This window comes from Trichechus manatus, unplaced genomic scaffold, assembly GCF_000243295.1.
Source record: "Trichechus manatus latirostris isolate Lorelei unplaced genomic scaffold, TriManLat1.0 scaffold00030, whole genome shotgun sequence".
Classification (NCBI taxonomy): Eukaryota; Metazoa; Chordata; class Mammalia; order Sirenia; family Trichechidae; genus Trichechus; species Trichechus manatus.
In genome coordinates this window covers 3,299,949-3,318,998 of record NW_004443966.1, presented here as the reverse complement: position 1 = coordinate 3,318,998, position 19,050 = coordinate 3,299,949, and the positions used below count along the sequence as shown (strand labels likewise).

General features: G+C 46.9%; 1 protein-coding gene across 2 annotated transcripts in view; it reads right to left on the bottom strand.

Annotated features, from left to right (window-relative positions):
* Positions 1-19,050, bottom strand: part of MYZAP (myocardial zonula adherens protein) — a 96,264-nt gene that overhangs the window by 43,719 nt on the left and 33,495 nt on the right. For both annotated transcript variants that reach the window (XM_023729670.1, XM_023729671.1), the window contains exons 6-10: positions 16,868-17,020; positions 13,028-13,153; positions 11,552-11,680; positions 4,745-4,824; positions 2,574-2,685 (exon numbers count right to left, since the gene is read on the bottom strand). In XM_023729670.1, the coding sequence (XP_023585438.1) occupies positions 2,574-2,685; positions 4,745-4,824; positions 11,552-11,680; positions 13,028-13,153; positions 16,868-17,020 (600 nt within the window). The remainder of the gene's footprint in view (positions 1-2,573; positions 2,686-4,744; positions 4,825-11,551; positions 11,681-13,027; positions 13,154-16,867; positions 17,021-19,050) is intronic.

The window sequence follows — 19,050 nt, the reverse complement described above, 5'->3', positions numbered from 1 at the left end:
CATGGTATACTGAACAAGCACATTCATTTTTACAACCCAATTTAAATAAATTTAGAATTAAAACGTCTTACTATGATTTTTTTTTTTAGCCTCCATCCACTGCTGAAACTCAGCTGTGCCCTAGGTGGCGCTAACTCTGATGGTTTAGGCTAGGCTTTCATTCCAGGGACAGGGTCTTCCAAAGGGCTTCCTCAGGCCTTAGAGAGGCTTATCTGGGAGATAGGAAATCACAGGCGGAAAAGCGAGGCATGGATATTGATTTTCGTCTGCTTCTCTGTTTTCATATATGTTGCTGTTAGGTGTCGTCGAGTCGATTTCGACTGATAGCGACCCCATGTGACAGAGTAGAATTGCACCAAGGGGTTTTCTAGGCTGTGATCTTTACAGGAGCAGATCTCCAGGTCTTTCTCCCACGGAGCTGCTGATGGGTTTGAACCACCAACCTTTCGATTAGCAGTCGAGAGCTTAACCGTTGCACCACCAGGGCTCCTTATTTTCACATATATACACCCCCGCCCCCACTCTCTTCAAATTGCTATGTTTGTTATATTCTGGAAGTAGGTTAGAAAACAGAATTCTAAACTTCTTTGAAAGTGTCTGTGAAAAAGAAAAACGTGTCTCGGTTTTGGTATCGGTCTTAAATCCTTACAGATAATAAGCTGAAGAGGACGGAGGCCGGCCACCATTAGGTCCTGTGATGTTAGATGCTAAAACAAATGACAACAGCCCCCTGTGGGGAGCTGGGAGGACGGCTGTGCTCAACAATTAGAAGAAGTCCCACGGAGACAATACAGGCTAGCCCTTGTCCCAGACTCCAGGTGTGCGGAATGCAGAAGCAGAAACAGGATCTGACAGTCAGGGTTCGCTGAGTCTTGAGGAACAAGCTCCTGACGTCTCCCTAGGGGGCTGATGGGTGAGCAGGGTGGCTGTTGCCGGAGGTGCTGCTGGCTGTGTACAGCGGGGCTGGGGAGGCGCAGGCCTGGCTCCCTCATCTGAACCCCTGGTGGTAGTCCACTGAGCCCCAGAGACCTGCGTATGTGCTAATATAAGCCTTGTAAGACTCAACATAAATGACGGGATTCCTTACTTGAGGACATGATTTCACTGAATGTGTATGTTTATCCAGGAGCCCTGGTGGCGCAGTGGTGAAGAGCTCAGGCTGCTAACCAAAAGGTCGGCAGTTTGCATCCACCAGTCACTCCTTGGAAACCCTAGGGCGCAGATAAACTCTGTCCCGTAGGGTTGCTGTGAGTCGGAATCAACTGGACGGCGCACAGCAACACAGTATGTTTCTCCTACACGTGACGGTAAAAAGTGCCCCTTCCCATCCTCACGATTTCTTGATCTCAGCCCCACCTCACTAATGTCTCAACATTTTATGGATTAACAAAATCGGTAACTTTTCCGAGCAGCGTTCAACATAAAGAAAGAAAAGAAAAAGGTGTTTTTCAGTTCTTCCACTGCCAACAAATGTTTAATTAAGTTGCAACTTTCTCTTTTCCTTGCAGTTTAGAGATTTAGACTCTCCGAATTCCTATAAGCCTGTGAGTACCTACCTGTTCTATTTTCTGTCAGTTTTTAAACGAGCGAGGAGAAACGACTGTAACGTGGGATTAGCTCTACCACAGCCGGGGCCCTCTTCTGTAGGACATCCCCACAGGAAAAAGAGACAGGTTACAGTAACGCAGCTTAAAAGAGTATTTTTTCCTCTTAGAGAAATACAAATGTTTAACTTACCAATTGTTTTCCACGTAGAAAAACAGAGTGTTAAACTTTGTCCAGTAGATAAGAAACATATAAGTCGGTTCCACACTGCATAGGTAGTGGAGGAGAGGAAGGATGGAGGAAAAGCGAACGGATGAGGAAGAATCGGGAGTGGAAGAAGGGAAGGAGGGAGAAGGGAGAGAAAAAGAAGGGGAACTACTGGGGAAAGAGGAGGAAAGGGGAGGGGGCAGACAGACACCCAGAGGCAGAGGAAAGACCAGGGTGCGAGCCGGGAGACAGGCAGGCAGGCTCGGGAGCGGAGCAGAGCCCTGAGCTGCAGTAAGCTTTTCTCGTCACATCTTTTGTCCCCTGAGCTGAGACACCTGCACGGGGTATCACTGTCCTAGCTCACTTCTCAGCAATATGTGAAGGACTAGGAAAGACTCCTATCACTTTGAGAAGCCTGAGTCTCAGAACAGGAAGGAAAACACATATTTTTTCAGCACAACCACGTGGCGGGCAGTACGCCCAACAGTTGTCTCACAGTGAAAACCCGATGAGATGGGCACTGTTGTTATTATCATCATAAAAAACCAGCTGCCATTGAGTTGACTGCGTCCCACGGCAACCCCACGTGTGCTCACGGCTTCCTTAACCGTAAGTAACCCTTTGACCTGGAGAAGCTCCTCTTTAGGGGGGCAATCACCAGGGGATATACGAGGAAATCCCCCTCTGGGCCAGGATGACAGTGACCTGAGCACATTCAGCCGTGAGCCAGAGGAAGCTGAGCTGAGAGCTGGATCTGGCTGTGGACGGAAGTGATTCCACCCGGAAGCAATCCCGGGCCCACGACCTCTGACGTGGCTTACCTCCTCAATCATCTGCTTGACTTTCTTCTGCTGGCAAAGCACCATGTCATCTAGGTGTCTGATCCGCTCCCGGAGGCTGGCGGAGGCCTCCTCCAGCCGCTGATACCTGACACTGTAGAAGACAAAGCAACCGAGTCCAAACCCAGGCGGCACACCAGCGTACAAACTCACGGCTTTAGAAACTCACAGGCTGAGTTTTCAGCAATATGGCCAAGTAACAAGAAACGAAACTCCAAAAATGCACTCTTTACTTTGTGTGTATTCTGGGAGGTTAACATAGGAGCCCTGGTGGCTTGGTGGTTAAAGCACCTGGCTTCTAACTGAAAGGTCGGTGGTTCGAACCCACCAGCTGCTCCATGGGAGGAAGATGTGGCAGTCTGTTCCGGTAAAGATTAGAGCCTCGGAAACCCTGTGGGGCAGTTCTCCTCTGCCCTATAGGGTCGCTATGAGTCGGAATCGACCCAACGGCAACGGGGTTTGGGTTTGGGTGGGTGATTAACTATTGATCAGCCGCCCCCACTGTAGAAGGAATACAGGACTCTTTTCCAAGTTCCACTCGCAAGTTTCATCTTGTTAAGGACAGTTACCATACGTTCCAGAAACTGAGAGAGTTTCTGTACTATTTACAGGCAGGAGAGGCTATCTTGGTATTAATACCATATTGGAACACCCAGTAAATTACCCTGATTAGAAGAACAGAGAAGGAACTGAGTCTAACAATACAACAAAATATCTGAAATCAAGTGGCAGAGTCCTGAAAAGTCTGGAATGATCATTGTTCTACATACCATTTGCTTTGTGTAAATGGGAAACACGTGGAAAGACCTTCTCTGCATCAAAGTAGAGCAGGCCATATCAAAAAACATCTTGTATTTTTGTGTTGAAGCCGCGCCAGTTATATTCTGACTTTGCTTGGTTCAAAGGAACCAAAGAAGTCAGCAGGTAGACTCTCAATTCTATGGAACCACCAGAGTGGAGCACCGACAAAGGGCCTGGTGGCCCACTTCCCATCTCTCCTAGCTCACTTCTCAGCAATATGTGAAGGACTAGGAAAGACTCCTATCACTTTGAGAAGCCTGAGTCTCAGAACAGGAAGGAAAACAGATATTTTTTCAGCACAACCACGTGGCGGGCAGTACGCCCAACAGTTGTCTCACAATAATAACCCAATGAGATGGGCACTATTATTATTATCATCATAAAAAACCAGCTGCCATTGAGTTGACTGCGTCCCACGGCAACCCCACGTGTGTCAGAGTAGAACTCCATAGGGCTGTCCACGGCTGAGTTTTCAGAAGTATAAATCATAAGGCCTTTCTTCCGAAGTGCCTCTGGGTGGACTTGAACCTCCAAACTTTTGGTTAGTGCCAAGTGTTTTAACTGTTTATTCTCCTATCATCATCATAACCACCTTTAAAAAAATAATCCCCATTTTACAGGTAAGCAAAGAATCTCAGAGAGGCTAAGCTAGCTTGCCCCAAATGCGCAAATCACCCCACCCTCGGTTTCCTTCACCAGAGAGTGTGCAGGCCTCTTCACATTTTTCTTTCTATCAGAGAAGGTGAGGCTTAGACACTCAGATCCAGGGGCAATGCAAGGTGTCACTGAGCAATATTTGGAAACAAAGAGAGACATTTTAAAATTAGTTTCCAGGGCAAATGGTATTAGCCACAGTTGAAGAGTTTTCCCATCAACAAGGTGCATCCTGTGGAGTTCAAGGGTATGGAAAGCATTTATAGACTGAACATTTGTAGTTGCGACAGTCTCTGATGTGTTCTGTTGTTGCTGTGTGCCATCGGCTCGATTCGAACTCATAGCGACCCTACAGGACAGAGCAGAACTGCCCCATGAGGTTTCCAAGGAGTGCCTTAGCGCCTGGTGGATTCGAACTGCCGACACTTTAGTTAGCAGCCTGAGCTCTTAACCACTGCACCACCAGGGCTCCTGATGTGTTCTGGTGCACTAGAAACAAGCCATGGGCTGTCAGATGTGCCTGTAAGCTCCTAAAGGAACTGGCTACACTCAGAAGATCTCAGCCCAATATTTCACATGTATAATAAGTCTGCAATTGTTGCCCGCATGAATGAAAACGCAAAAACCAAATGACCCCACAGAAACACAGCACGCCCTACATCGAAATCCATTATAAGACACAGGGCACTACGTCTTACCTTTCCTTGTCAGAATCAGTTCTATCCCCTGACATTTCTGCTTCACGCTCCAGGAGCTGGAGTTGCAGTTGATGACGTTCCTAAAACAGGCAGAAGGTGGTATTTCAATCAGTGGATCCCAAGTTAGGACAGAGAATGCACATCGAGCAATTCCATCACTAGTTCCAGTCCCCACCACCCCCAAGGGTGTTCCACACCCACCTACCCGAAGTCAAGTAAAGCCATATCTTTTGGTGTGTATTTATAGACATACTCAGGAATGAGAGACAAATTTCCTGGATAAAACCACTCAAGATTTAAAAAATAAAAAATTCCATCAGTCCAGGCTCAGATGTCTTGTCAAAAGTTACAGTCCTAAATAATAATATGAGCCCTGATGGTGCAGTGGTTAAGAGCTCAGGCTGCTAACCAAAAGGTTAATGATAATCAATACTCAAAATCAATGGCCTGTGATAGATACTGTAAATTTGTTGACTATTTTCTGTAACATCCAGAAAAAAGGCTTCTGGGATGCCGGTCATATCCTATATGTGAACTTGGGTGGTGTTTTTACACAGGTGTATTCACACGTAAAAATGCACAGCAGTAGTCATGATAATGGCTCCACAAAGATGTCCACATTCTAATCCCCAGAACCTGTGAATATGTTACCTTTCTCAGCAAAAGAAACTTTGCAGTGTGATTAAATTAAGCATCTTGAGATGGGAAGATAATCATGGACTAGCCAAGTGGATCCAATGTAAAAATCACAAGGGTCCTCGTAAGAGGCAGGCAGAGGGTCAGAGTCTGAGAGAGAAATGGGAAGACGCTATGCCCTGGCTTTAAGATGGAGGATGGCGCCATGAGCCAAGGAATACAGGAGGCCTCCCACAATCAACATCCATGGAAGCAGCAGTCAAGAAATCAAAAGACGCCTTGCATTGGGCAAATCAGCTGCAAAAGTCCTCTCTAAAGTGTTGAAAAGCAAAGACGTCACCTTGAAGACTAAGGTGTGCCTGACCCAAGCCATAGTGTTTTCAATTGCCTCACATGCATGCGAAAGCTCAAAAGTGAATAAGGAAGACCGAAGAAGAATTGATGCCTTTGATTTGTGGTGTCGGTGAAGAATATTGAATATACTATGGACTGCCAAAAGAATGAACAAATCTGTCTTGCAAGAAGTACAACCAGAATGCTCCTTAGACGCAAGGATGGTGAGACTACATCTCACATACTTTGGACACGTTGTCAGGAAGGATCAGTCTCTGGAGAAGGACATCATGCTTGGTACAGTACAGGGTCAACGAAAAAGAGGAAGACCCCCAACAAGATGGATTGACACAGTGGCTGCAACAATGGGCTCAAGCATAACAATGATTGTGAGGATGGCGCAGGACCGGGCAGAGTTTCGTTCTGTTGTACATAGGGTCGCTATGAGTTAGAATCAACGGCACCTAACAACAACAATGTGTTCTGGCTTTAAGATGGAGAATGGGGCCATGAGCCAAGGAATACAGGAGGCCTCTAAACCCCATTGCTATCAAGTCGATTCTGACTTACAGCGACCCTACAGGACACAATAGAACTGGCCTATAGGGTTTTCTAGTCGATAACCTTCATGGAAGCAGACTGTCACATCTTTCACCCACAGAGCAGCTGGTGGGTTTAAAATGTTGACCTTTCAGTTAGCAGCTGAGTGCTTAACCACTGCGCCACGAGGGCTTCTTCATAGGAGGTCTCTAGCAGCTAGAAAAGGCAATGAAGTGTACTCTGCCCTAGAGCCTCCAGAAGGAATGCAGCCCTGCTGACACCTGGATTTTAGGGCTTCTGACCTCCAGAACTGTGAGATAATAAATTTGTGTTGTTTTAAGCTACTAAATTTGTGGTAATTTTTTATAGCAGCAATAGGAAACTAACACATCTATCAAGATGCACACTTAGGATTTGTAAGCTTTGACCGCTGTGGGGACCATGGTCTTGGAGAACATCTAGCTCAATTGGCATAACATAGTTTATAAAGAAAATGTTCTACATTCTACTTTGGTGAGCAGTGTTTATTTACTCACAAATAAAAGCTTGTGAGTGGCCATCTAAGACACCTCACTGATCTCATCCCGTCTGGAGCAAGAAGAATGAAGATAACCAAAGACACAAGGGAAAGATTAGTCCAAGGACTAAGGACCACAACTACCACAGCCTCCACCAGACTGAGTCCAGTACAACTAGATGGTGCCTGGCTACCACCACCGACTACTCTGACGGGGATCACAATACAAGGTCCCAGACAGAGCTGGAGAAAAATATAGAACAAAATTCTAACTCACCAAAAAAAAAAAAACCAGACTTACTGGTCTGACAGAGACTGGAGAAACCCCGAGAGTATGGCCCCCAGACACCCTTATAGCTCAGTAATGAAGTCACTCCTCAGATCCACCCTCCAGCCAAAGATTAGATAGGCCCACAAAACAAAACGAGACTAAAGGGGCACACCAGGCCAGGGGCAAGGACAAGAAGGCAGGAAGGGACAGGAAAGCGGGTAATGGGGAACCTAAGGTCGAGAAGGGGAGAGTGTTGACATGTCTTGGGGCTGGCAACCAATGTCACAAAATAATACGTGTATTAATTGTTTAATGAGAAACTAATTTGCTCTGTAAACCTTCATCAAAAAAAAATTACAAAAAAGATTTTTTATATTGATTACATATTGAAGTCATATTTTCAATATCTTGAGTCAAATAAAATACCTTATTAAAATAAAAAATTCATAAGTGTGTATATATATGTAAATTTAAATATTTATCTAAAATAGTACTATGATAATCTGGACAACTATTTTTTTGGAGAAACTGGAAAAATGTTAATAAAATGTGGTGCCCATATTAACCAAAATTATACTACAAATATGCCACAGACTTGAGTGTAATGCATTTCACGGAAATGAGGTGTACACCATGCCCACTGACTGGACACAGGTTATCTTGCTTTAGATCCTCCTCTGAGAACTACCATGCCTCATCTTTATTCTCAGAAATTCTCCCCAACAAAACTCTTACCAGTTGGGGAGATTCCAAACCCTCTTTCCTCCAAATTATTAACCAAACTCATTGCCATCGAGTCGATTCCGACTCGTAGTGACTCTATAGGACAGAGCAGAACTGCCCCATAGTATTTCCAAGAAGCAGCTGATGGATTCGACCTGCTGACCTTTTGGTTAGCAGCCATACGCTTAAGCACTGCGCCACCCGGGCTCCAAATTATTAACAGCAAATCTTTAAAAATTCAACTGTCACAACTTCTGTGGTCAGTGGTGCGGAACCCCTGGCGGGGCATAGATGGTTAGGCGTTGGACTACTAACTGAAAGGTTCAAACCCACCCCTAGGTGCCTGGGAGGATAGCCCTAGTGATTGGCTTCCAGAAAGGTCACAGCCTTGGAAACCCTATGGAGCAGTTCTACGCTGCACACACGGCTTGCCATGAGTCGGCATCTACTCCAGGGCAACTAACAACAACAAAGCAATGGTATACCAATTACCCCCGGCCACGGAGTCAGCCACCCTAGAGAGCAGAGCAGAACTGCCCCCGAGGTTTCCAAGGCCGAAATCTTTACAGGAACAGATTGCCACAACTTTCTCCCACCAAGCGGCTGGGGGGTTTGAACCACCGACCTTTTGGTTGGCAGCCGAGCACTTGAACCACTGCACCGCCAGGGCGAGGAATATACCAAAGAGGTGGAGGAGCAGTCCACCCTGACCAGGAAGTGGACACTATCACCCGTGTATGTAGAATAATACTAATGACTCTCAGTGGGGTTTTGTTATTGATTTCAAACTCTCTACAGCGAACGCTTGCTCTCATGATCCGGCTTGGGTGGGACGTGCCACGAGCATAGAGTTAACAGTGACAAGCCTTTCCCAGCTGAGGCGCCCTCCAAAACAAAATGCTGTTATAAAGTAGGGCAAGGCCTAACTTCCAGCACACTTTTAAAAATCGATTTTTTTTTTAATTGTATACTTAAGTGTATACTACACAGTAATTTTTTACATTTGTATACGCCTGTGAAACCACCACCCACATCAAGGTATAGAATACAATCTGTGCCCAGAAGGGGCCCTGGGGGAGCGCTTGCCTTCAAAGATTTTAACTGATCAGAAACAAGGTGTTTTGAACACAATGTTCAGTAAGAGAAACAGTAATTGAAGCACAGACAGAGAAGTCATTCAAAAGCACACAGCTTGTCCTTGGGCAGTGTCCCAAGACAGGTAAGAAGGGGATACAAACACCACCGCAGTTCACGCCTGGGGACGTGATGTTTCGTGGGGTGTGGTGGAAATCTGGCAAGACTCCTGCTCTCAAAGATTTATTCCTGCGGGGGAAAGGGTGGTAAATCTACATCCAGTGGTAGCCAGGCAAAGAATGCATTCCTCCAGCCGAAATGGAGAAGATTTAGAGACAGGACAATAAGTTCTCAGTCACTAAAGAAAAAGCTCACACTATTTGGGGAGTGTTTTGTTTCACGGAAATGCTGCCAGCAGACCTAGCCTCACCACCTCCCTGCCTCCACCCATTCGCCTCTCAGAAGGGCTCCATGTGGGAGTTTTCAGGATCCCAGGGAGACAGAGAGGATAAGCTATAAAAGAGGCCCAGCTCAAGAAAGCCCACTCTGGGGCAAGCCTGTAGCAAAATAAAAATCAGAGTCACAAACTATTGAGCCCTAACTACAGAGTCCCTGGGTGGTGCCAACAGTTAATGCCCTCAGCCGCTAACCAAAAGGTTGCAGGTTCAAGTCCACCCAGAAGTGCCTCAGAAGAAAGTCCTAGTGATCCACTTCCAAAAAATCAGCCACTGAAAACTCTATGAAGAACAGGTCTACTCTGACGCACATGGGGTCACCATGAGTTTGTTCGTTTCTTACTATGTGCCAAACATTGGGCGTAGCACTTTGCCTGACTTTTTCCCATTTACTCCTCACAGAAAGCCTAAGACTAAGAATTATTCTTGTAAGTGTTGTACAGGATACGAAACTGAGTTTGGAAAAGTCAAGTAACTGCCCGAAACTAGAAAGAGGGGCAAGGTTCAAACCCTATGTTCACTCATACCGTTCTAAAACCCGTGTCCCTGTCCCCTACAGGTACTGTCTCTCCGTAAGAAGCCTTCCCTGCCCAAACTGCCTCCCCATGCTGCCTGCTCACCTCGCTTCTTCATGCTGCAGGAAAATCTGTCATCTCAACAGAACATGGGAGTTAACCAGCTTCTGCTGTCGCAGGAGAACCGTCATGTGGGAGAAGGAATCCCATCTTTTATTGACCACCACTGAAAAAACCAAACCCACTGCCGTCGAGTCCAACACATAGTGACCCTACAGGATAGAGTAGAACTGCCCTATAGGGTCTCCAAGGAGTGGCTGGTGGATTCGAACTGCTGATCTTTAGGTTAATAGCCGAGCTCTTAACTGCTGTGCTACCAGGGCTCCATATCTAACCAATGCTGACTTTAGTCCTAAACAAGTCAACCTTCCTCTCTTCAATAAAAGATGGGATTCTGTTTTCCCAGGTGGTAGAGGTGAGATTGTAACTGACTCTTCAGTTTGCTGAAGTCCCTCCCAAATACAGATACTATTAGTAGCAACGGGAGCCCCCAGGGAGCCCCGAGGCTCCACAGTGTTGAATTTAATGCTGTCCCACTCTGGTTGCACCCTGCCTGGTCAGGGGACTGTGGAGACGCTGAGGGGTGAGGGGACCTCTTCTGGGGATCACTTAGCAGCCCAGCTGTTAGCCTTGTTAACACTGTCATACCCCTTCCCTCCACCATCACGTTGGAAATGCTCAGCATCCAGAATACAAGTTCCACGGCACCGATAACGTCACGGTCTCAGCAGGTCACCACTAGTCTGCAAACTCACGCAGCTGGAGAGTCATTTCCAGAAACCAGCCGCAGCGCTGGCCCTATGCCACTGTGCCCTGCCCCAGAAGTCAGCTGTCACCTACTAAAGGTCACCCATCCTTTCTTTCCCTTCCGCCCTTCCTCTTTTCTCTCCTCTCGCCCACTCCTCTTCCCTTCTCTTAGCTTCCTGATCTCCAGCCTCCTCTCTTCTCCCCACTTCCTGATCTCCAGCCTCTTCCCTTCTCCCCACTTTCTGATCTCCAGCCTCTTCCCTTCTCTCAGCTTCCTGATCTCCAGCCTTCTCCCTTCTCCCCACTTCCTGATCTCCAGCCTCCTCCCTTTTCCCCACTTTCTGATCTCCAGTCTCATCCTTTCTCCCCACTTCCTGATCTCCAGCCTCCTCCCTTTTCCGCACTTCCTGATCTCCAGTCTCATCCCTTCTCCCCACTTCCTGATCTCCAGCCTCTTCCCCTTCTCATCTCTGGCTTCATGAAATCCCATCCCCACCTTCAGCCTGCTTATCACACCTACAAAGAAATGTGGCATCTCCCGGCAGGGCAAAGCCAACCCTTAAGACCAACGCCCAGAAATGACAGGGATGGGTGTCGATGTAACAGCTAAATAGGGCTTGACTACCTAGCCGGTAACCTAAATTCATGCCTGGGGCACTGGCAAAGCAGGGCTCCTAAAATATTAACTTTTTGTGAAGAATTTCATATGTAATTTTCTTAAAAAACACTGAAATAGTTACTATGGGAAAAAATCAGAGCTTTGTTGGACTTCCTTACGTGTTGTGTGTGTGTATATATATATGTATATTTTTTTTAATCACAGAATTGAGGGATGTGAGAGATCAGCGTTGAGGGCTTCCCAAGTCTTCAGACAGGCTTCGGGGTCGGGAGCAGCGGGGTTCTGAGACAGTGGGGACTAGGGCCAAGGATGGTTACCTTCTCCATGAGCTCGATCAGCCTGTCCAGCTCCCCGATCCTCTGGTCTTTCTCCTCCAGGCTGATCTCCGTCGCGTGCATCTTTCTGTTGGCCTCTTCAAGGGCTTTCAGAAAACTATTGGTTTCTTCCTGCAAAAGAAACACTCTCCTTAACAACACCACCACTGAGTACCGAGGCTACCGACGGGGTCCACGCACATTCAGCCTTGCTCAGTCATAATCTCTGACGTATGACCTTAGGTCCCAGAAGTGCCTCAGATCATGAACTCTGCCTCCGCGAGTCTGGTTCTCGCCTGTGAAGAAAGACACACTGGGCAGCTTTTAACGGACCTGGTTATTTCTTCCCCTTTTAGCCCTTAAGGTTTGGTATCTAAAAGGTGTAAAAAGAGCCTGCAAAAAAAGTTCCTTAGCCCTTGACTAGCTGCTCAGAGTATCATCGTCTTTGCCAAGAATGTGAGGGAGTTAGGGCTGCCTCTGGAATTGTACCAACTCGCCCCTGAAAACAAAACCCAGCCAATCGGTCAGTGTGTTCTATTAAACCTCTAAGGATATAGGAAAAGGCAATCATGGTGTCCCTGTCTTCAAGGAACTTATGATCTCCCAGAGAAGCCAAGCTGGGAGACACACGCCCCAGCTCTAATAACGGTATAATGAAATTCCACAGCACAGAGCAGAGACAGAATGGGTGTTCCAAGGACACAGGACACTTGAAGCTGTGTGACAGAGAGATTTCACCTATTGTTAGGTGGCGTCGAGTTGGCTCCGACTCCCAGTGACCCTACGTATAACAGAACCAAACACTGTCTGGCCCTGTGCCATCCTCACAATAGTAGTTATGTTTGAGCCCATTGTTGCAGCCACTGTGTCAATCCATCTCACTGAGAGGGTGGCATTTCTGGGGGCTTTTGGCAGCTGAGGGCGGATGGAGGGTAGGAAAAGGGGAAATTCCAGGTAGAGAGGAGGGGCCGGAGTGAGGACGGGCATGGCTGTGGGAAAGCCAGATCCTCTGAGATGCTGGTGAATCGTCCAGCTGGCTAGAGAAAGGGGTGCGTTCAGAGACAGAGAAACGGGACCTATTCTGAACGGGGAAGGGGATGAATAAAGGAAGCGAGGGAGGGAAGCCGGGAGGGGAGAGAATGAGCAAATAAATTCCTTTGCCTTCTCGCTCTCCTTAGAGTACATTAATGCACCTCTGAGAAGAAATCCGTCTATTTATACTTCACCGACAATAATGAGGAGGCCTGCGTGGTGCAAACAATTAACGTGCTCGGCTGCTAACCAAAAGATTGGAGGTTTGAGTCCTCCCAGAGGCGCCTTGGAAGAAAGGCCTGGTGATCTACTTCTGAAACATCAGCCGTCGGAAAGCCCTACGGAGCACACTCCTACGCTGACACCCTGACTAGATGGCAGGGGGCTGGTTCACAGTAAGGACCCAGCGCACGGCGGTTACTCCATCGGCCGTCACCGCGCACAGACCAGAAGCGCCTCCTTCCAGGCGTCGTGTTTCCGCTGCTTCTCGCGCAGCTGCTCCTCGTACTGGCTGTACAGCCTCCTGGTCATCTCTCGAATCACCTCAGCGTTGGCTTCCTGGGACCATTCCACCTAGAAAGAGAGTCGGGTCAGCTCTAGAGCTTTCGCAGGTTTCCGGGGCTCCGCGGCCCCAGCTCTGAACGCGCGGTGCACGGACACGTGGAGGCGGGAAGGCACCAACCCAGAGCCAAGAACCAGTCCGGGGCCCGCGCAGAGGGAGGCAGCAGGCATAAGGGCGGCGGGTAGACGGAGGGCAGAAGAGGGGCGGGCGGGCGTACAGAAAATAAAAAGTGGCACTTCACACTGACTTATTTGGTATTTTCTGGACATTATCAAGAGCTTGGCTGCTAACTAAAAGACTAGTGATTCAAACCCACCAGCCGCTCCTTGGAAACCCTATGGGGCAGTTCTACTCTGTCCTATAGGGTCGCTATAGCCGGAATCCACTCTACAGCAACAGGTTCTTTTTATCAGAACAAAGGTGTTCCACACAAGTGAATTTTTCTTCAGCAAATACAGTGCAAGGGGGAAAAAAGATGGAGGTAGAACATATAGATTAAAAGAGGCTTACAAGACATATTAACTGAACGGTGGTGAAATAATTTGGAAAAAGATAGTGATAAGGGTCGCACGACAAAGAATGTAAACAATGTCACAGCATTAGACCTGTGGAAGTTGTTGAATCGGCTAACATTTTAGTGTGTAGATTTTCACCACAATAAACAAACGCAAAGAAACGAAAGATACTAACTAACTGCAATGTGTGAACCTTATTTTTTCCTGAACTGAATAAAAATAAGACAACCAGGGTAATTTAAACATTTTATTTTATGCTATTACGAATTTTTAATGGCATGAGAGTCTTATCTTTCAGTGTTATGTGCCGAGATATTTATGGATGAAAGCCTCCAAAACAACCAGCAGGAGCATGGTGGGAAGGAGGTGAGGGTGTAGCTGAAACAGTATTGACCCTGAGTTGGTATATGTTGGGTACATGGAGGTTCATGATTCTGTTCTCTCTTCTTTAGTAAATCATGGAAATTTTCTAACAGAAAGTTACTTTTTAAGAAAAAGAAGAGAAGTGGGTCGGGCTGAGGCTCTCCTGTGGAGAGAGCACACAATCACGGCATCACAAAGGGTCTACCTAGGGAGGGATGCTACTGGAGGTGACTAAGGTGACTGCCCACCTGGCCGGAGGACCTGGATGGGGCCCCTGTTCCAGCCTCATTCCAGCAGAGAAGGGTTGAGGGAAGTTGGGGGAGGGGAAAATCAAAGGTCTTAAAGGAAACTTCATCTGGAAACAACCCAAATGTTCACCAATAAGAAACCGCATAAATAAATTACAGCACACCGGCACAACTGAATACGTAGCTGTTAAAAAGAACAAAGTAAAACTAGATGTGCTGATACACAATGATCTTCCAGACCCAGAACGTGAAAAATGGAAGGTATAAAGGTCTGTTTAACATTCTAACGTGTATGTAAAAAGAGATACACACGTAAACACAGAAAAATACATGCATATAAGCTTGATTATTCACAGGCTAGGAATAACTATGGGGGGTGAACAAAATGGTAGCAATGGTTGTCTCTAGGAAAGAGAACTAAGGAATGGGAGCTCGGAAACCAGACAGACTTTCTCTTCCCTAGTTTACCTGTTATATGGTTTGGTTTTTTCCCCCTGTGCACGTATTACTGAAAAAATAATAATAATGTTAAAACAGCAGGGAGGCTTTTGAAGAGAAGGTCCCCACGTGGACTGAAGTTGTCCCATCAGTTGCTCTGGCCGAGCCAGTCTGTCGTTAAGACTTCAGCTAAATTCAAATAAGAAATCTGGACGCATCCTCTCCATACCTTTGTGCTTTTCCAACGGTCTGAAACATTCCAGCCTGGCTTGGGGAACACTATGCTAGGGGCCTGTGGCGGCTTGAGCAGACCCCGCTTCGGAGACAGAGACAGTGGATGTGGATGTGAGTGTGGGTGGGAGCTCAGGTGGGTGGGAGCTGGTGTTTGCTTTCTGCCCGGCCCATTTCCTCACACGTGCACCTCCTGACATTGATGTTATGCTGCTGACGGTTCACTTGTGACCCTTCCTGCCAGGTTGTTGCTTGTTCCAGAGCACTGAGCTGGCTGACTAGGGAATCTCTGGGTAGCTGAGGCCTCACTCATCCTTCACTGGTTACCTAACATTCTCTTCAAGGATTTGACAAAAGTTTCCATTGATGCCCTCTAATGCTCCCTGTCATCAGTGGGCAAAAAGCCACAAAATGGAGAATCTTAATCAGAGGTATCACTACCTGAGAGCGAGCCAGCGTGCCCCATACTCCATGTCTTCTACAGACATGTCGCTGGAAAGGGCTTTGTCCTTCAGGTCCTGTTTTCTCTGCATCCAGGTCCCGTGAAACACCCGGAGTCCCTGTAACTGGTTGTTTTTGGTTTGTTTTGTTTTGGGGGGGAGTAACATGAGAGGAAGAGTAGGGAAAGTCTCTTTAATTCTGCTGCTCAGGATGAACATAAGCACTCATTTCTGAAACAGGCAATTGTGGGTGAGGCCTGGGCTCCATGGAAGCCGCCGGACGGCCACAAAGCCTAAGATGCCCCCCGACCCTGACACCATACCGCCTCTGGAAGAGACACATATAGGAGGCAACAAATATTTGTAGAATGAATGGATAAAGTTCCTAAGCCATGGAGGAGACTCAGACAGTGATTTCAGACTTATCTGGCAACAAAATCCTCTGTTTCAAAGTGACTCTCACTCAGAACCATAAAATATTCATTGGCAAAGAGAAGAGCTGCCGTATTTGAAGTGAGAGCAGAGGGGAGCCCATCTGCTCTACACCTCCCTGGTCCCTCTCCCCAGGGTGGCTGTGTTTGGCCAAGCGGACGGTACACCGCACGCCACAGGTGCCAGTTACAGAGGCCATGCAATGCGGTACGGCAGCCCCCTCCTCTCCTCCACCCACCCTGGAAACAGCCCACAGGCAGGAGGACCATACATCCCAGCTTATTTCCCAACTAAATTACTAACAGCACCACCTTTCGCTCTCAAACATATTCAGGTTTGAGCAATAAATTATATAGCTACATAAGGTGCCATCCTACAGGCTAATCTAAGGCTTGCTGAACACAATTTGAAAGCCACAGACTTAAATAAAAAAGAATTAGTTCAGGAAATAATTTGCTCCTGCCCCTGGATAGGAATCCATCCATGTTTCAAATCTGGGCGGGGGGGCACTAACACCACCAGGGCATTAGACAATGAACAAGCACAGCCTGGCGGGTAAGAGCGGCGTGCCCAGAGTCCTCAACCACCCATCATGTTTTCTCTTGAGAAGCGGCCAGGGCCCACATACCAGCAAACCATGCACCCTTGGCTCTTTTTTGTCAGATCAGACAGTTGGGACCTCAGAGAAAATCTAAACAACTAAGGGCAGATCTCTAAAGGATCTGAAGTCCCAAACATGTGAGGGTCCCGACTGCTTTCTCAGCAATGTAATGGCACTGCCGTGCTGACTGTCTAGGCAGCCCTTGCAGCCCCTGGGGGTCCATGAAGGAAGGTCCAATGGGACTTTAGGGGGTACCCACCATCTGGACTGACAATAGTAATCACAGAAAGCTCTTTAGTATCTTCAAGACACGTCCTGTGGGGTTGGCCACCAAAAAGACAAGAGAATCCAAAGAAGAAGAGAATGGAGGAAGGGAAGTGGAAGAGTGGAGGACGGGAGGAGAGAGAGGTGTACGAAAGAGGAAGGCTAACAGGACACGTAGGCTCATGTACTTCACCTTCATTTTCAGAAGCTGGTTTTCAGCCTGCGCAGCCTCTAGCTGCCTCTGCTTCTCCTGCAGCTTGTCCCTGGATGCTTGGCATGTCTGCTGCAGATTTCTGATCTGACCCTTAATGTTGTTATTTTCCAAAGTAACATCCACAAGCGTTTTCTGTTGGGATCAAAATAAAAACAAAACCCTGTGGTGTGAGAAAACATGGCAAGAGTCAGGGACTGGGACACCCCTTTGTCACTTGTCATTGAGGTAGATATCGGACCACAGCACTGCAGCCTGGGACCCTAGTGTTGCAGGGGCTGAGGGCCTCCCACAGTGCTCAAGATGTTTGCCACCCTGTCACGTGATGGAAAGCAAGCCTCCCCCCACAACTGCTGCCAACACCACTTGCTACCACTCAGGATAGATGGAAATGTATTAAAATGGGGCCTTCCCAAGGAAAAGTATCCATAATACAGCATTCACTTGGAAAAAAGGAGTTGAAAACAATCCCACTTTGAAAAAAAAATGTGTAAGTGTATGTTCAAATATGTGTTTATTCACTGGGAGAAAAAAAGACTAGGAGGAAGTATACCAAAATCCAAATAATGGGTTATGCTATGTGATAGGGCTATAGATGATTTTTATTTTCTTCTTTGTGAATTTCTATATTTTCCAAATTCCCACAATGAAATCAGAAAATTAAATGAGTTTTATAGAATGAAAATATCCCCCTTTTTTCTTAAAAGGGCTGTCGATTCTGTACTTCTAGACTACCCAGCAGGGTAGGGACAACGTGGCTGAAGTTATTCCAATGCCTGCATGCAGAGGAAGACATGATAAAGGAATACCCAGGAGTAGAGTTTACTGACTCAGACAAGTGCCTAGCAAGAGCCTGGTGATTATTGCTCCAGGCCACCCACTGAAACAGAAATGTTTAAATTAATATTGAGGTTATTTAGTGTTTCAGTTTCTAGTTGGTTGACTCTCATTACAGAGAAATGGCTCCGATATGCCCGAGAATTCCCACCACTGGACACTGGGTCATGGGCACCTTCTACTACCTCCCCAAGTCATCCGCAACTTCAAATTAAAAGATTTGGAAATGCTGGTGTTGGACACAGTTTCTTTGTCTATGATGAGTCTCTGAAGCTTCCCCAACTCCTTAGCCTCCACTTTGAACAAAAATAGTCTCACATTCCTAAATCCACCTGAATCAGGAAAAAGAATTCTCATTGGTGGTAAATAGATATTGAAGGAAATACTGAAGCCATCTGGAGCCATGCAATCAGACCATTTGAGCTTCATGGGGCTTTAGGAACCACCTAGTCCAGCCGCCCTTACTCCAAGCCCCACCAGCTTTACAGACATTACTCTTTTCTTCATGAACCTACAGTCTGGACCAAGTCTGCCACTAGCAGACACCTTGTTTAAGTCATTTCTCTGTGTTGGCTTCAGTTTCTTTTCCCATAAAACAAGACATCGGAATTGCTCATCTCAACAGTTCTTTCTAGCTCAGACTTTCTGTAAATTCAAACTAAGGGTCCTCTCACTATTAACAATGATAAACGTGGGGTGGTGTGGACAACGAAAGAGGTTGGGACCTTGCATAAATAAGAAGTCAACTACCTTCAGACTCATTTGAGTTTCCCAGCTATGAGATGGTGCCTTAAAAAAAATGGTTTGATTTTCTAGTTATAAAGCTCCTTTAGCTGCCTGAGAATAAGAGACTGGATAACAACTAGAAGTCTATCAAGGTACCTGGGTTAGGGTTGACCCTGTCTGAAGTCAGATGAGGTAAAACCCTTCATGGGTGGTCAAGAGGGAAGTAAAGAGAGCCTTAGAGAGCTCCCTGGTGGCAGGTGGAAGGGAAAGCAAAGGCTACTGAATAAACCAGAGCCCAAGGTGAGCTTGGCCTGAGGCCTGGGGAGAAGGGGCATGCAGTAAAGAGAGCCAGGAAAAGGGTGGGACTTAGAGGCCCCATCAGTCATAAATGGGTAACCCAGACCAACTCAAATACCAGGCCTACCAAGCCCCACTAGCTCTGTTGTTGGCATACTGCCACATCAGTTATTATTAGAGAGTGCTAGGTTCCGAGGGAAGTAGATAATCCTACCATGAAAATTTGTTTGCTTGTCTAATATATTATTTATATTCCACCCAAAAGGATTTGAAATAGCTTGTGGATCTTTTAAGAGGAGGGAAAA